This window comes from Polistes fuscatus, unplaced genomic scaffold (genome assembly GCF_010416935.1).
Source record: "Polistes fuscatus isolate 324 unplaced genomic scaffold, CU_Pfus_HIC Scaffold1, whole genome shotgun sequence".
Taxonomy (NCBI): Eukaryota; Metazoa; Arthropoda; class Insecta; order Hymenoptera; family Vespidae; genus Polistes; species Polistes fuscatus.
The window spans coordinates 10,036,342-10,055,354 of record NW_025112997.1 but is presented as its reverse complement, the minus strand read 5'-3'; the positions used below and the strand labels follow the sequence as shown (position 1 = coordinate 10,055,354).

General features: G+C 34.4%; 2 protein-coding genes across 2 annotated transcripts; both read left to right on the top strand.

Moving 5' to 3' along the window:
- Nucleotides 1–470: 470 nt before the first annotated feature.
- On the top strand, nt 471–1,334 carry LOC122522638. The gene has a single exon (XM_043643870.1). The coding sequence runs from the start codon at nt 471–473 to the stop codon at nt 1,332–1,334; it is 864 nt and encodes a 287-aa protein (XP_043499805.1).
- A 5,334-nt stretch (nt 1,335–6,668) lies between these two features.
- Nucleotides 6,669–14,123, top strand: LOC122515170 (transcription elongation factor SPT5). The gene is made up of 11 exons (XM_043632402.1): nt 6,669–7,040; nt 7,134–7,222; nt 7,833–8,088; nt 8,484–8,716; nt 8,832–9,330; nt 9,484–9,835; nt 10,038–10,624; nt 11,190–11,542; nt 11,673–12,074; nt 13,210–13,385; nt 13,542–14,123. The coding sequence occupies exons 1-11, from the start codon at nt 6,871–6,873 to the stop codon at nt 13,776–13,778; spliced, it is 3,354 nt and encodes a 1,117-aa protein (XP_043488337.1). The 5' UTR covers nt 6,669–6,870; the 3' UTR covers nt 13,779–14,123.
- Nucleotides 14,124–19,013: the final 4,890 nt, after the last annotated feature.

Genomic DNA, 19,013 nt, shown 5'->3' with positions numbered 1-19,013 from the left:
TTCTCCATGAGGGCGGCGGTGGTGTTCAGAAGTTTATATTTAAATACGTGTGATTTTATATATAAACAAATGAAACAAATAGTTCTCTTTGATGTCTTTGGCGCTCCGACTGGCGGTGGTGCAATCATTACATGTGATTGGACAGCCGTCCCGCCAATAGAAAGCCGCGACATCCCGGGCAGAGGAAAAAGGGACTAGGGAGCGGGCAGAGGTGTTAGTAACTAAGGAGAGCGGATGGAGAAAAAGAAAGACACATGTACCCGTTGTAAAGATTTGTTATTCCAACGTTGTTAAAATATATCGTTGTTATTTGTTACACGAGTGATATTAATTCTTGTTATCCGCCTACGTAAAACCTATAATTTCCCTATGCTATTATTTGGCTAATAGAGCACGCCACATAATTGGTGACCCCGAACGTCGAACAGAAGTATAAACCACGTGTTCCGATTATAAGCAAAAAAGGGAAAATGTCGGTAAGCCGAACTCCTCTAGTTGATAGAAGTGCCCAGGAGGTAGAACAAATGGATTCAGGAGAATCCGATATAGACGGGAAAAGTGAGGCTGGAAAGGAAATCCAGGCGAACGAATTCAGGAACGTAAGACTGCATACATTTTGGCGTAACAGACCAAAATTATGGTTTTCACAGCTAGAAGGAGAATTTGCAGTCTACAGGATTCGGTCAGACGAAATTAAGTATAGCGCAGTCTTGAGGCACTTAGACGAGCAGGTAATGTTAAGTGTGGCAGATATTGTAGAGCAGCCACCTCAGACTGGCAAGTATGAGCGACTAAAGACAGCTCTAATTGAGCGCTATACAGATTCTGTAGGAAAACGGCTAATGTCGCTCCTGGGAGGAATAGAGCTAGATGATAAGACTCCGTCAGTGCTGCTTAGAGAAATGCGTACACTAGCAGGAGGCGATGTACGCGAGGATATGTTACGTACGATTTGGACACAAAAGTTACCACAGCGTATACAAGAGCTCCTGGCAATCTCGGACGAGTGCGGTTTAGATAAAATGGCGGCCAGAGCCGACAGGGCTATGGAAGTAACAGCAACACCAAGCATAGCGAGTGTCGATAGCTCCAGTAGAGAGGAGGTTATGCAGTTAAGGGAAGAAGTTGGAAGACTGACTGCTACCATAGCCGCGATGTCCAAAAAACGGGGGAAGTCAAGGCAAGCACAACCAACCTGTAGGAGTCGTGCCAAGGCAGACAATAATACTGTAGATGGATGGTGTTTCTACCATAGGCGCTACAAGGAGAAAGCGTTTAGGTGTATTTTACCGTGCAAGGCACCTTACCCGCTTGCCGGTCAGGGAAACGAGTAAAACATCCTGAAATAGGAGTCGTTCAGGACAGTGGCATTTCGCAAAAGAGGCTTCATATTACTGATACTGTTAATAATATCAGGTTCTTGATCGATACAGGGGCTGACATCTCGCTGCTGCCAGTAAGATTTGTTAAAGGCAAACCAAGACGAACAGCGATGCAGTTGTTTACAGCTAACAATGTACCAATTTATACCTATGGTGAAAAGTTGCTGGAGCTGAACTTGCGGTTGCGTAGGCAATTCAGATGGAAATTCTGCGTAGCTGATGTTAACTGTGCGATAATTGGTGCAGATTTCCTTCACTACTACAATTTAAGTGTAGACCTTCGTAGTAGGTCACTGAAGGACAACCACACCGGAGCAACAAGAGTAGCGAGTTTGACTAGCCAGCCACATATATCGATAATGACAGTCAGATCTACGGATGAACAGTATTTTATGTTAAAGGAATTTGCAGGGCTGACTAAACCATTCACTCACCTAGGGCCGTGTCAGAAGGGAGTAGCTCATTATATCGAGACGGAAGGGCCACCAGTAGCCTATCCCTTCCGCAGGCTTCCCCCTGAAAAACTAGAAGCAGCTAAAGCCGAATTTCGATATTTGGTGGAAATGGGGATCTGCAGACCATCAAAGAGCCCTTGGGCGGCACCGCTGCACTTGGTTCCCAAGAAACAGCCAGGCGTTTGGCGACCTTGTGGAGATTATCGCGGTTTAAATGCTGTCACTAAACCAGATAAATATCCTCTACCGCACATCCATGATTTCGCACACGGGTTATATGGGAAAACCGTGTTCTCGACAATAGATCTGAAAAGAGCATATCACCAAATTCCAGTTGCTGAGTCAGACATCCAGAAAATTGCAGTAACGACACCGTTCGGACTTTTCGAATTCCTTACAATGCCATTTGGTCTAAAAAACGCAGCCCAGACATTCCAACGATTTATTAATTCTTTGTTCCAGGATTTAGGCTACGTTTATTGTTACATAGATGATATACTGGTCGCTTCCGAAAACCGGGAAAAACATAGGGAACATCTACGTACAGTACTTAGCAGGTTACAAAAGGCAGGCATTACGATTAACGTAGACAAGTGCAATTTTGAAGCTGATAGGGTGGAATATTTGGGGTATTCAGTTGATAAGAAAGGAGTAAAGCCACTGCCAAAGAGGGCAGAGGCGATAATGAATTATCCTAGACCAAAGACAGTAGTAGAGTTAAGAAGGTTCCTGGGTCTTGTTAATTATTACAGGAGGTGTATTAAAGAGGCGGCACAAGGCCAAGTGAAGCTGACTGAATTTCTCACAGACAGCCGCAAAAATGACAAGCGCCCAGTGCCATGGACGAGGGAAGCGATAGAGGCGTTTGACCGCTGCAAGCAGGCGCTAGCCGAAGCCACAAAGCTAGCACATCCAAAACCAGCCGCACCACTTGTCCTGACCACGGATGCATCAGACGTAGCGATAGGCGCAACGTTAGAGCAAGTCGATGGATATGTAAGACAGCCTTTGATGTTCTTTTCAAAAAAACTTTCGGAGACGCAACGTCGGTATAGCACGTATGACCGTGAGTTACTGGCGATATACGAAGCAATTAAATATTCGAAAGATTTCATCGAAGGAAGGCAGTTAACAATACGTTCGGACCACAAGCCCTTAACTTTTGCATTTCAGCAGAGGTTAAATAAGGCATCACCGCGTCAGGCGAGACAGCTAGAGTTTATTGCACAGTTCTCCACTCAGATTGTCCATGTAGGGGGTTCTGAGAACATTGTGGCAGACGCACTGTCCCGTATAGAAGCTGTCAACGTCCCAGTAATAGTTTCTACAGAAGAGTTAGCTCTCGAACAAAGTAGAGATGAGGAGCTAAAGCACATCTTAGCTAGCAGTTCCAAATTACAACTTAGACCATTTACATTGGCAGGGCAGGAATGTCCATTATACTGCGAGAGTAGGGAAGAAGCTATTGTACCTTATGTCCCTAAGGTATTGAGGAAAAAGATCTTTGACGTAGTACATGGGCTAGCACATCCGAGTGCAAGGACTACCAGACAGCAAATAAGACAGAAGTTTGTATGGCCAGGGATGAACAAGCAAATCGCGCTATGGTCAAGGACGTGTTTACCCTGTCAGGCAACAAAAATACAACGACACAATAAATAAATGCCCGACAAAATTGCAATACCAGGTGAACGTTTCCGTCACATTCACTTAGACCTTATCGGGCCGTTACCTGTCTGCAAAGGGTTTAGGTATTGTCTTACTATGATAGACCGATTTACGAGATGGCCAGAAGCAATCCCGATTGCTGACATTACAGCAGAGTCAGTAGCAAGAGCGTTTTTCGAGACATGGGTAGCGCGATTTGGAGTGCCTACGATCATCACTACGGACCAAGGATCGCAATTCGAAGCAGAACTGTTCAAAAAATTGACCGAGCTATTGGGGTGTTCGAGAACAAGGTCTTCACCATATCACCCTCAATCAAACGGTATTTTGGAAAGATGGCATCGAACGCTAAAGACAGCGATAGTTTGCCAATTAGGAAAAGAGAAAAATTGGTTAGAAGTATTGCCAATAGTTCTTCTAGGGTTGCGCACAGCTTATAAAGAAAATATCAAATGCTCGACGGCAGAAATGCTGTATGGTTCAACACTCAAACTGCCTGGAGAGTTTTTCGAGGACAATCATTTACGAGTTAAACCGGAAATATTCGTACAGGACCTAAGAGAGCGGATGCGAAGAATTCGCCCTAGAGAGGCAGCACATCACGCAAAGAATGTACCTTTTGTGCATAAAGGGTTGCAGCAAGCAACACACGCCTTTTTAAGAGACGATACGATACGGCAACCGCTACAACCACCGTATCACGGCCCTTATGAAATTTTGGCTCGAGTTAACCAGAAGCTTTACACGGTGTTGGTAAAAGGCAAGCCATGCAACATTTCAATCGAGAGACTAAAACCTGCATTTTTAGATGTTACAGAATTCCAGCAGGACACAGCGCAAGCTTCGCAGGTCCCTGAGTTAACACTAGATTGCCTAAGCAAGTCATTTTGACTGCTTTTGTATTTCAATTAAAAAAATAATTATTTAAATAATGACACAGCTTCTTATAATTTTGTGACTTTTTCTACAACATATAAATGGGTTAATTAATCATTGTTGTTGCCCCCCCCCTCCTTCACTTCTGGTATATATGTGTGTTATACCTATATTGCCGAAAAGCAGTCATTTTGACTGCTTGGAAAAGACCAGTTCGTAACTGGTTCATAACTAAGTTTTTTATGGTCAGTCAAGTGGGGTCCCGAATTTTTCAGAAGAACTGTGTCCCGAGATAAGTTCAAGCAAATTCTACGATTTATTCGTTTTGACAAACGGACTGAAAGAAGTACACGCATCCGAACAAATAAATTTGCCTTGGTTTCAGAAATATGGGACAAGTTTATTGAAAACAGTCAAGCTTGCTATCAACCAGGGCAAAACATAACAGTTGACGAACAATTATCTCGAAAAAAAGCTAGGTGCAAGTTTATACAATATATGCCTTATAAACCGAATAAATTTGGCATCAAATTCTGGCTTGCATCAGACGTTACTAGCAAGTACGTGTTGAATTGTTTTGCTTACTTGGGGAAAGATGAACAACGATCATCGTCAATTCTTCTAAGCGAATACGTTGTTCTGAAACTTGTCGAACTATATACAGGCTGTGGAAGAAGTGTCACGACCGACAACTTTTTTACGAGCATGTCACTAGCGACGAAATTATTGGACAAAAAAACTACATTAGTTGAAACTATTAGTGGAAATAAAAGAGAATTACCCAAAGCAGCCAAACATTTGAAGGATAACATGCCTCGTTTTTCCACTCTCCTATATAGATCAGAAAATTGTGTCCTTACAATATATAAAAGCAAACCGAACAAGAGTAGCTGTTCTAAGTTCCAGGCATAAATTTGTTAAAATTGATAAAAGTAATAGAAAAATGTTACCAGATTTTATTCAGTTTTATAATAAAACAAAATTTTGAGTTGATATGACAGATCAAATGGCCAGAAAATATACGGTGAAATCTAGTTCTTGTAGATGGCCCCTCCAAATATTTTGTAACATTTTAGATTTGGCTGCAATAAATGCTTGGATCCTTTATAAAGAAGTGACCGGAATACAAATAGAACGAAAAAAGTTCCTGTTTCAATTAGCAGAACAGCTTTCCGCCGATTACACAACTGAAAGAGAGAAACATTCATCACAACAGAAAGACCCACAAGTATCAACTGCAACATATTCAAATACAACAGATTCTACCAAACGAAAAATTTGTCAAATACGACTTTGCCACAATAACAAAACAAATAATATTTGTCAATAATGTAAAAAGTATGTTTGCGGAAGATGTACATCCAAGAAGATTTGCACTTTTATTTGCTTAAAATGTCCAGATAATGTATAAATTATTTTTTTTCGAACTGAAATACATTTTTTTTATTGTTAATACTTATTAATAACTTGTTATATGACCGTTAGTGATATAAAATATATTAAAAATTACTGTTAAACAAATTTCTTTGCGCATTAGTTATTTTTTCACAATGCAGTCATTTTGACTGCTTTCAGGCAATATAGGTATATACTAAGCTCCCGTCTTTCTAGTGTTAAGAACATACCCGGGCGTTAAAGCCAAACAACGAGTCAACTTGTAGAAATCTGGAGGGGAGTACTTTGGCGCTCCGACTGGCGGTGGTGCAATCATTACATGTGATTGGACAGCCGTCCCGCCAATAGAAAGCCGCGACATCCCGGGCAGAGGAAAAAGGGACTAGGGAGCGGGCAGAGGTGTTAGTAACTAAGGAGAGCGGATGGAGAAAAAGAAAGACACATGTACCCGTTGTAAAGATTTGTTATTCCAACGTTGTTAAAATATATCGTTGTTATTTGTTACACGAGTGATATTAATTCTTGTTATCCGCCTACGTAAAACCTATAATTTCCCTATGCTATTATTTGGCTAATAGAGCACGCCACATGTCCAGCGAATCGACGCGCTCTCTAGTGGCAATAGAAATCATCCTCTTATTGTGTATATCGTAGCCACATTTATAACACTGCGATCGTCCTCTTTGTATATAGGCTTCGAATATATAGGTATAGACTATAGAAATATGCAAAAAAATCGATTTTTTTTAAATTTCACACTAGTGGTGCTCCATACCGGCCAGAAATGTGAGCTACTTTCAAGAAAAAAGGGCGCGCTTATGTCTCCTCTTGACTGACTAGTGGCGCCACATTAGAATTGTTGAGCAATTTTTCTCGATATTGCTGTTGGTACTCCTACAAATTCAGACACTTCGTTAAGTTGGTGGTACTGTTAAGAAATGTTATAAAAGTAACGTGGACGTGTAACCTCAAGAGTATTTGTTTTACTTTAAATGCCATTAATATAACTTTACGTAAATGTATACGTGGCATTAAGTTTATATTTCTTATAATAATAATTTAAACAATTTGGTTGTTTAAGTAAAAAAAGAAAAATGTCTGAATCAGAGGGAAGTAATTTTTCCGATAATGAAAGTGATCGTGGTGGTAGAGGTAGTGAAAGCGATCAGGAAGAAAATCGTAGCGTTTCTCGTAGCAGAAGTCCTTCCAGATCACCTTCTAGGAGTCCTTCAAGGTCTCGATCACGTTCCAGATCAGGATCAGGGTACGTAGTGAGTTTGTTTATTTTCTTGATAAATTGTAAATCATACAATGCTCAGTTTTTATTTCTTTGTATCTACCATATTTGAACATTTAGGTCAGAAGATGGAGATGATAAAGCTGACGAAGCTGAAGAAGTTAGATCTGACGAAGAAGAGGTCGTGGAACCAGAAGATGAGCCAGAAGGTAAGCTAATTTGAATACATCCAATATTGATTGATTCACAAAATTGAAATGGTTTAAATTATATTGTTGTTGGCGAATAAATTTTATTTATTTAATATAAATTCTGGTTCAAAAAGGCCCTGCAATCAATTTATTGTTAACTCTTACCGATACACAATTTTTAAATCTATCTTCAGCTTTTTAATATAGTAAGAAAATTAAATAAAAAAAGAATTAACGAAAAAATTTCATAATTATCTTTATTGAACCATGTTAAAGCATATAAAACAATTTTTCATTGATCTATTAACAATAGAATAATCTAAACTGATTATCAATTTAACCCATTCCCATGCCATTTAGCTCGATGAAACTTGGGCCCAAGCAGTAGGATTGTATCAGGCGGGCTGAATTTGACTGCCTATGAAGGTTTTTCCTCCTAACGAAACCAAAAAAAAGGGTTGTATAGGGATCGAACTCAACCATCTGTTTGCGAACCTGGCTCGTGATATTCATGTTTGGGCCAAAATCTTCATCACGAGTCAGATTCGTTGAAGTACGAGAAGGAGTTAATGGTTCACTCTGTCATCATCTAGTGAACGAAATCAATAGAAGTTTTCTATGATTATAGGTGAAGATCTGGATGGCAGTAGTGAATATGATGAAGAAGAAGAAGAAGAAGATGAGGATAGGCCTAGAAAGAAAAAGAAAAAAGACAGATTTGGTGGATTTATCATTGATGAAGCTGAAGTAGATGATGAAGTTGAAGATGACGAAGAATGGGAGGAAGGAGCTCAAGAAATTGGTATCGTAGGGAATGAAGTGGATGAATTAGGACCTACTGCGAGAGAAATTGAAGGAAGACGTAGAGGCACTAATCTTTGGGAGTAAGTTTTAATATTTAACATATTAGAAATTATAACATCTTGTTGCTAGCTGGCCTGTGTTGTTCTGGGAAAAAAGGTAAGAAAGCCATTCCCAGGCGACCTGGTTGTTTTTGGGTGAAGCTTCAGAGAGATCTGGACAGGAGGCCGCGGCGTGCGGACATATCGATGGAGGATTCTGGGGATCCTTCTACATATCTTGCTTGTTATTTTACTATTCCTTGTAGTCCTAATAAAGTTCTTGTTCCTGTTCTAACCCGTGTCCACGAAGTGTTATACTTTTTTTTTGGGGGTGGGGGGGCAACTATATGTTTTATAATTGACACTCCCGGGTCTCGGGACAACACTATATGTTTTATAATTAACACTCATTTTTCATTAAAAATAATTTTTTTCAGCTCTCAGAAAGAAGATGAAATAGAAGAATATTTGAGGAAAAAGTACGCAGATGAATCTGCAGCTGCTCGTCACTTTGGTGATGGTGGTGAAGAAATGAGCGATGAAATAACTCAACAAACTTTACTTCCTGGAGTTAAAGATCCTAATCTTTGGATGGTTAAATGTCGTATTGGAGAAGAAAAAGCAACAGCGCTTTTATTGATGCGAAAGTTTATTACATATCAATTTTCTGGTATTATATATTTTCTATTTCATTTTAATTCAAATTAATAAAATAAATATTCGAATTAATTATTATCGAATAATTAATATATAATTAATTATTTGATTGACATTTTTTCTTTTAGGGGAACCGCTTCAAATTAAATCAGTTGTTGTACCAGAAGGCGTAAAAGGTTATATTTATATAGAAGCATATAAACAACCTCACATAAAAGCTGCTATAGAAAATGTAGGTAATTTAAGAATGGGCATATGGAAACAACAGATGGTGCCGATTAAAGAAATGACTGATGTATTAAGAGTCGTTAAAGAACAGACAGGATTAAAGGCTAAACAGTGGGTCAGATTAAAAAGAGGCATTTATAAGGATGATATAGCACAAGTAGATTACGTTGATTTGGCGCAAAATCAAGTGCACTTAAAATTATTACCAAGGATAGATTATACTCGACCTCGTGGTGCATTGAGAACAGCTCAAAGTGAATCAGAAGCTTTGAAAAGAAGGAAAAAGAGAAGACCACCTGCGAAACCATTTAATCCTGAAGCAATTCGAGCTATTGGAGGTGAAGTTACTAGCGATGGAGATTTCTTAATTTTTGAAGGCAACAGATATAGTCGAAAAGGGTAAATATATTTAATATAATGCATATGCATTTGTGCGTATCTTTGGTGTTGGTTATGTGCGTTATGTATTGTGCATTGTCTAATGATTCTATTAATTTCTAATATTATATTTTCTTATATCTTTGTAATCCAAAATTTTGATTATGTTTCCAGATTTTTGTATAAAAATTTCACAACAAGTGCTATTGTAGCAGAAGGAGTTAAACCGTCCCTTTCAGAATTAGAGAGATTTGAAGAAGCACCAGAAGGTGTTGAAATAGATTTAAGTGGAGCTCCAGCAACAGGAACACCTGCTGGAAAAGAAGATCAAGCAGTAACACATTCCTTCAGTAATGGTGATAACGTAGAAGTATGTGAGGGTGAATTGATAAATTTGCAAGGCAAAATAGTCTCAATAGATGGAAATCTAATAATGGTTATGCCAAAACATGAAGAACTGAAAGATGCTTTAGAATTCCGATCATGCGAGTTGAGGAAATATTTTGTTATGGGTGATCATGTTAAAGTAAGTATACGTTTTAGTTTATATAGTACAAAATATAATTTATAATAATTAATATTATAAGGAGTGTCAATAATAATGTTTGCTGAAAATACATTTTTACACTTTCTTTGTTAACAGTAACAATAATAATTATAATAATTGTATTTGTTTGAAGTTTTTTTTTTTTATAAGATCAATTCGAACAAATGTTTGATTTTACCAGGTAGTTGCTGGAAGATACGAAGGAGATACTGGTTTGATTGTTAGAGTGGAACCAAACAGAATTGTTTTGTTCTCTGATTTATCAATGCACGAACTGGAAGTGCTTCCCAGAGATTTACAATTATGCTCGGATATGGCAACTGGTGTTGATAGTTTAGGCCAGTTTCAGTGGGGTGATTTAGTTCAACTTGATGCTCAAACAGTTGGCGTTATAGTTCGTCTTGAACGTGAGAATTTCCATGTTCTTTCAATGCACGGTAAAGTGATCGAAGCTAGACCACAAGGATTAACGAAACGTCGAGAGAATAGAAATGCAGTTGCGTTAGATTCACAACAAAATCCAATACAAAAAAAAGATATTGTTAAGGTAGTCGATGGACCACATGCAGGAAGAGGTGGTGAAATAAAACATCTTTATAGAAGTTTTGCATTTTTACATTCAAGAATGTTCGTTGATAATGGAGGCATATTCGTATGTAAAACAAGACATTTACAACTTTCTGGTGGAAATAAATCAGGTGTTACATCTATGTCACCAATCTCAGGCTTTATGTCACCAAGAATTGCATCTCCGATGCATCCTAGTGGGTTGGTATCAAATCTTTTATTTGTTTTTTATATTAGAGGCATCAAAAAATCTTTTCATACTTGATAGTTTAATTATTATTAAATTTTTTTTTTAATATTTTTAAAATTTAATATACATATATACAAGGTCTTTCGCCTAACTCGACCACCTAAAATATCTTTTTTAAAACCATTTAAAAAAGAATACGAATAACCTTGATATCTCGGAAAAAATAACTTTGAAAAATAAATTCGGTCCATAATCATATCGCGGTGCCTTCGAACAGAATATTTTGTTCCTTTGACATGTTTTCTATCGTACGAAATAAGCGAGATATTTTAGATGGTCGAGTTAGGAAAAAAAAAGACCCTGTATATATATTTAATAAAAATATAATTAAATTAAAGTTAAAAAGAAAAAATAATACTTAAATTTTTTAAGATTAAATATATTTACATTTTTAAATTATTTTAATTTTAAGTTTTATAACAAAAATGAAAAGATTTTTCGATACTTTTAATTTCATTTGATATTTATAATGTATAATATAATATAATAAATATGCAAATAATTTTTATATAATAGAGGTGGAATGGGCCGAGGTGGTGGTGGTAGAGGTAGAGGTCGCGGTGGAGGTACAAGAAGAGACAGGGAGTTAATAGGAACTACAATAAAAATAACTGGTGGGCCTTATAAAGGAAACGTAGGCATAGTTAAAGATGCTACAGAAAATACTGCACGCGTAGAACTACATTCTACGTGTCAAACAATATCTGTGGATAGATCTCACATAGCAAACGTTGGAGTACCAACAAAAGATGGTGGTTTCAGCAGTTACAGTCGTACACCAGCATATACGGCTGGTGGACAAACACCAATGTATGCGAGAGATGGCTCGAAAACTCCTATGCATGGATCTCAAACACCTATGTACGAAAGTAAGTGTCATTTACAATTATATATCATCGATATTGCTATTTTATTATAAAATAATAACCAAAAATGTATAAAAATTATACTCCAATAAATATCAACCATTAAAAATAATCAATTACATTTCTATTACAGATGGTTCACGTACACCTCATTATGGCTCTATGACTCCATCCCACGATGGTTCACGAACACCTGGTCAGTCAGGTGCTTGGGATCCTACAATCACCAATACCCCTGCGAGAACAAACGACTTCGATGGTTATGGCATGGAAGAAGCTGGTTCACCAGGATACGTATCTGGTTATCCTTCTACTGGTGGTCCGTTTACTCCTCAAACACCAGGTACTATGTATGGATCTGAGCAAAGTTTTAGTACATACCAACCCAGTCCTAGTCCTGCTGGTAGTGCGACTGCAAGTCCAAGTCCTGCAGGTTACGTTGCTACACCGTCACCAAGTGGAACTGGATATACTACAAGTCCTCATGGAGCATTCGCTACTCCCTCACCAATGGGTTACAGTCCTATGACACCAGGTAAGACAATACATATTTTACTCAATGTTAGGAATCCAGCATGTCATTTTATTTTCTATTTAAGTATTTTCAAGGTTTTCAGAAATTTAACTCCTGAAATAATTCCAATTGAATCTGTATAAAACCTCTATGCTAAGTAACTGTAATTCGACGCAATTCTTTTTTTGCTAAACCGATGATAATCATTTTTTATGAAATAGAACAATGTTTAATATTTTAACACATTAAGCGCCGGCGACATATAAGACATCTAAAGCTTTATCGCCGACAATGTATCAGCCATTAAAGCCCTAACGCCGGTCTTATTTGTGTGTTTGTCATCAACGAGAGTAGGTAAAGAAAATATTTGATTGCTTCCGAATCATCGTATACGTTTTGTTTTTGGAGTGTAACAAATGCAAATCAATGTGTAAGACACTCATACAAGCAAAAACATTCCGTAACATTTCGGGGTCGGCGTTCAAACGATAGACTCAGAAACCCGCATTAACCCCTTGACTGCTAAAGCGTATAGATACGCTTTCACGTATTCATCAATATATACGAAAAACGCATATGTACGCCTTCTGCATTTTTTTTACTATAACATCTAAAATTTACAATTTAAGTTAAGTAAATTAAAATAGCTTAAAAAGTTACTTGAAAAAATAAAAAAATAGATATTTTAATTTATTTACAATTATTATTTTTTTAAACCCCAAAAATAGTATTTTAAATTTTCAAGTACTCTTTTGGTATATATTGATGTATTTCTCCGAGATCACGTCGCGATCAGAAGGTTAACGCAGCGCTGGCGCTTAATGTGTTAATATGTTTCATGCCTCATGGATCGTATTTGTTCCACTTTAAACTTTTCGTTCAGGCCACTCGAAATTTTTGCTATTCATTTGTGACTTGTATGCAATCCATATAGCTTTAATGGAAAGCCACTGAAAATCAACTTAACACGGAACGTATTAAAATATTTATTTCGCATTTAAATATAAATATTTTAAATAAATTCTTTTTTATGTCAAAACTTACTAAAAATAATAATAATATTGTTTTGAAGAACAATAAACATTGTTTGATTTAGTCGAATATTTTATAAGAGAAAGTATCCTGTTTTATTAAATGATATTAATTTGTATTGCAGGAGTAGCAGGAAGTCCTTATAATCCACAAACACCAGGATCAGGTTTAGATGCTGGATCTGGTTCTGGAATGATTAATAATACTGAATGGCACACAACAGATATAGAAGTACGAATCCGAGATTCTCATCCGGATCCTGCATTAGTAGGACAACAGGGTATAATAAGAGGAATTTCTGTGAGTATTACAAATAATTTTATCCCATTCATAAACTTTATTATCACCAATTAATTTATTAGAATAACTTTTTTTCAATTAGGCCAATTAATTTATTAGAATAATTTCTTTTTAATTAGGCCAATTAATTTATTAGAATAATTTCTTATCAATTAGGCCGGTATGTGCGCTGTATTTCTACCCGTGGAAGACAGAGTCGTAAATTTGGTTTGCGATCAATTGGAACCTGTAGTACCTTCAAGAGGAGATCGAGTGAAAGTAATTGTTGGAGAAGAACGAGAAGCTGTAGGAACTTTACTTTCAATAGACAATCAGGAAGGTGTTGTTAAGTTGAACACCGACGAAGTCAAAATGTTACATTTACGATTTTTATGTAAAATGAAGTCGTCCTAATCTTTCCATTTTTACATCTACAAAATTTCAAAGTAATATACACATTTTGAAATTATAATATTACTATTATAAATGATTAGGATTAAGTTATTTATTGGGAAAATCATGATTAAGCCATCAGAAGTATATTCTTTTTCTATGGATATTTACGGTGACTCACATAAGTATTTGAACACTTACCATGAAATATTTTATTAATTATAATAAGTACATTATACAACATTTACCGATATATTATTAACATTAGATGAATATTATTTATGATTAGATATATTATTATGATTAGATGATGATAGTTATGATACTCGAAGTATAGAGTACTATATCATCAAGTGTTACAGAAAAGTTAAAAAAGAATATGCATAATCGTTTACAAGATGTTAGGTATTCGTGCCAAAGGTGGTTCTACTAAATATTGAGGACTTAAAAGTTATCTGTTCAAATACTTTTATGGCTTCAGCAATCTACGTTTATAAAAAATAAATCATAACTATTGTATATATATTTCGATTTGCTTGAAACTTTATCTATATAATCTAGAGAGTCATACCTCCATCCAATATTAATAATATGTCAGTAAGTGTCGTATAATATACTTATTATAATTAATAAAATATTTTCTGCTAAGTGTTCAAATAATTTTGTGCGTTACTATATATTCGTTTCATTTTTATGTCGTATTTGTTTTATTATTGATATGTACTGTGATTTGAAATAACCAACAAATTTGCAACATAGATATAGGTTATAATATTACATTTTTTTTTATAAAATGTTTATTCGATTTTAATCTCAAACGTGAAGTTTGCCGTGTTAGAAATGGACGACAAAATCGTGACGGAAGGGGATAAAGAAATTGATTGAAATAAAGTCAAAACGATTTTTGAGGAAAACATTTGTTTGAAAAGCTAGACAAAAAAATACAAAGAAAAAATTGTACGGATAGATAATCGAGATTTGTTCGTACGGAGCATGAAACCACATTTTCTATGGTTTCTTTTAATACTTGTAATAAGTATAACTTCTGACAAACAAAGGTATCTAATTCGTATATGTGTTTAAATTATATTTCAGAACGTATCACCTAATGTCTTCAACAATAAAAAATTAATTACAAAAGATAGAAAATGTGAGATTAACCAATTAGTTGTGGTAATCTCTTTATAAAGTGTGTACCTTAATTGTGTCGTCAAAATAAAGCGATGACGAATATTCTCGTCCGATACAGAGTATGTGTAGTTAGTTATTATAATATTGATTTAAGTTGTAATCAAATCCTAGTTTTATTTTTTTTTAATAAAATAAATAATATTATAATTAACATTTATTGTAAGAAATCAATCATTTAGAAAAATGATTAGTTGAAAATTGAATCTACTGTTGTTGAATGATATTGAGTAAAGCAAGGTACAAAACACAATGGCACTTTGCAAGTCGAGCACTAATATCTTTATTTTTTCCGAATATTATTTTTGCAACATTATTGCAAAATACATTTTCGTGCAAGATTATTTCTTGAAGATGTGCTTGGTATATAATCTTTCCCATTAGATGTGTAGCATTAGGTTTAGTTGACTGAATTTGTTCTACTTTGTTAGATTATATATAGTATTTTTATAATAATTATTAATAGTTCTTGTTTTATTTTTTGTTTTTAGTTTGCACTAAAATTGCAATTTAACAGTAGGTTTACAGATAAAGGAAGAAATAACTAGGAAATTGACGAAAAAAAAATACGTATTTTGTAGTATACATTATACAACATTTAAAAATTAGAATGCTGAGGGGAAAATGGTTTCTAATATATATTCGTATCATTCAATCAATAAAATTTCTGTAAATCTAGTATTAAATAGTTAATAGTAATTACTTTTTCCGTATGACGAGTATATTCGTCAATCACGGTTAACTGGTTAACGAATATTATCATACTTGCATTATTATTAAGTATATGTAAAAAATATTATGTAAAGCATAATGTTCGAATTAAAATCGAAAAATATAATAATGCTGCTTTATTATACTCCTGTTTATTATAGTACCTGTATTATTAATGTAGAACAACAGGTAACAAAGTTTTGAGAAATAACGAGAACATTGGTACGGTATTGTTTGAGAGAGGTGATTGCATGAAACGTTGTTGGACAAACGAAGAATTTACTATTTTGAATAGTCGACGTATGTTTCAAGATATTTTACCCAAGGTATAAATTATATGTCATGATGATAATGGGATAACAAGAGAATTTGAGTTGTTATGCAGTTTTGATTAATTATCAGCAATTATTGAGTTCGAGAGAATACATGAAATAAAGTTGTTTTTTGATCCATTGGATACTTAGTATTCGGTAAGATATTAAGGTAAATGAAAAATATCTGATTATATGTTTTATTAAAATATTTTATCTATATTACCCTGGTATTTAAAATATATTAGGTTATTTATATTTTCAAAATATTGTTGACTGGGTTCAAAAAAATATAAAAAATATAGATTTTACTGCACGATCTGTTGAATTCTTAGGTAGATGAATACCATATATATATATATGTTTGATTCGAATAATTTACTTGAATAACGTTTTGGTTAGTTTATATTTTTAAAACAGTGTATGTAAAATGATACACTAATATCTGGTCGTAAGAAATATGTTTCCTAAAACTTTCTAAATGATAATAAATTGTATAAAATTGTAAGTAACAGGATTCATGATAATGTGAGCTGTATAAGTATTGCTGTAAGCCTGTCAGATTTGTATTTTTCATTTACCTGGGTGTCTTACTCAAATACTTCGTTACTTTGCGGATCGAGTAGAATTAAAGTAATTTTCTATATCGGCAACATAGAACTGGGTATTGGTTATTCGGAATAATCGAAATATCCTAGTTACCAGTAATTGTTGGCAAATTCAATTTTTCTGAATTTTTTTCTTTTATCCTAGTATGAACTCATATGCACTTTTTGATCTGTAAATCTAATTAGCTGATTTTTTATTTTTAAACATTGCATAACAACTCTTAGCGCGATGTTACTTAAGATGATTATTACGTATCAAATTTATTGTGACTTTATAGGTGAATATCATTGATTATCAGAACGATCAGTACATAGCTTTGTTAATGGATTATTTTCACATTTGTTTGGAGTCCGTAAGTAAGCTTTCAATAGGAAAATCGAAACACTTGATGTTGAAAGCTCTGGCCGATGTAATGGGTGGTTATTTGCGAGCTTACATATTACCACTTACCAAACAATCGTATTACGCAGGAAATATCAAGTATCATAACGCAAAAAAACTTTTTGAGCTTTACGACGAATTAAAAGATTTTCTTCATACGAATGGCCTTGGTTGGTCAAAACCTCGTCCTGAAATTACACCTACGAAAATGTCGCTAATTATAACGACACCATCGGAATCTTCCGTAGCTTGTAATGGATTAATTACTTTTCCTATTCGTGGTGATAACAATAATCGTCATTTACAAAAAAGACACGCTCGTAGAAAGATAAAACGATTTGTTTCTCGAATTAGATTGAGAAGATTTTTACATGCAGGTATTTTTATATTATAATGATTTGTTTTACTTTTTAATTGTTCTAAATACTAATTTCTTTTTTCATTTTGATTAAAATATTATTTAATATCGAATTATATTATTAATAATATATTAGTGTAATTATGCTATTGCATATTAAGTATAAATTATACTTGAAACAACAATATCAAACATTTTTTATATTCCAAATATTTTGTGATTTATTAAAAAAATATTTAATGTAAAATGAGTATAATTATACTACAAATATAGTTTCTAATTTAAATTAGTATTATAATTATACTATAATATAAACAATAAATATAATTTATATTTGACAAAATAAATAACTTCGTATATAAAGCAACAATCAATTTCGTGGAACGGTCAAATAAAATACCTAAGGCTTTGTTTTAGAGAAAAATAAGTTTTAGAATTTATTGTATTCTATTTGTTTGTATATCAGTTACAGAACATTTTGTATATTTATTAAACATTTCATAACATTAAAGATAATTAACAATAATTTTTGAAATCTTCAATTGAAGGATACAACGATGTTTCCAATATCGATGAATCAGCGATCGTTCCAATTCCTTTTTTGGATGACGAAACTGAACCGAACAGGTTTATCTATAAATTTGAATCCTCAAATGTATTCTTAATGTTTTTTTTATATTTTTTGTCTTGTATTAATATAATTGAATAATACTTAACAGTATCGCAGTACCATTCAAATCGAACAGTCTTCAGTCTTTATATTCTGCGCAATCGGCATTCGTTCTCGTCAAATATTACATGGCTAGCGTGAAATGTATTTTATCGAGGTCAAAAACAAAAGCTGCGTTGGATAATTTTAATAGTAACTTCTTCTCTTGGCTGCAGCAATCAGTACGTTGTGAGTTTTATTATTTTTTTTTTTATTATTTATTTTTTTTATTTCGTTTCAACCGAAAAAATTAAGAGAATTAAATATTATTTTACGTTATAGGTAAAAGAACGTTTGAACGATGAAAAATGGTATCCAGCATTTGGTGGAGTTTCTAGAATCATTTTCACTCTGGAAAAAACAGGTATATGTGTACACAAAAATAAAGTCCTGAAAAAAAAAAAACAAAATTCCATTCGGTTTTATGAATATATCAGATAACCAAGAAAGTTCGTGCAGTTTTAATCCATAAAGATAAATGATATACAAGCCTAGAAACGGCACGAACTTACTTGGTTACCTGTTATATCGTAAAAGAACAGATTTGTGGTTTTTTTTCTTGAGGTAATGAAAGAAATAAGAAAATCAAAAGTAGTTTTAATGGAGTATTGCCAACAATGGTCGAACTTAATAGTGTGCCAATCGATGACGTATCACCCCTTTATAAAGGTAAAAATTAGTAATAAAATAAAATTGTTGATATACAGTATCTAATAATTTATTTTCATGCTTAGATAGTGAAGCTATAATGTTTGGAACTACCGAGTTGATTATAATCGCAGTAGTGAGCGCGTTATTGGTTTGGTTGTTGGTTGGTTTGAGTTTAGTTTGCTACAGATATCTCAGTAGGCACTCGGAGGAATGTTCGCCGTGTGAATCACCGAACACACCGTAAATTTATTTCTTACATTAATATTGTAAACCAAGCGAGAATAATACTTTTAATACGATTATTTTTCTAGTGTCGCAGTGTTATACAAAAATACAGA

What these genes read in the sequence shown, in the direction of transcription:
- LOC122522638 (XM_043643870.1), top strand. Translation starts at nt 471, where the DNA reads ATGTCGGTAAGCCGAACTCCTCTAGTTGATAGAAGTGCCCAGGAGGTA.
- LOC122515170 (XM_043632402.1), top strand. Translation starts at nt 6,871, where the DNA reads ATGTCTGAATCAGAGGGAAGTAATTTTTCCGATAATGAAAGTGATCGT. An exon ending in AACAGATATAGTCGAAAAGG is followed by an intron (nt 9,331 to 9,483) that starts GTAAATATATTT and finishes TTATGTTTCCAG; the next exon opens with ATTTTTGTATAAAAATTTCA. An exon ending in TTATGGGTGATCATGTTAAA is followed by an intron (nt 9,836 to 10,037) that starts GTAAGTATACGT and finishes TGATTTTACCAG; the next exon opens with GTAGTTGCTGGAAGATACGA.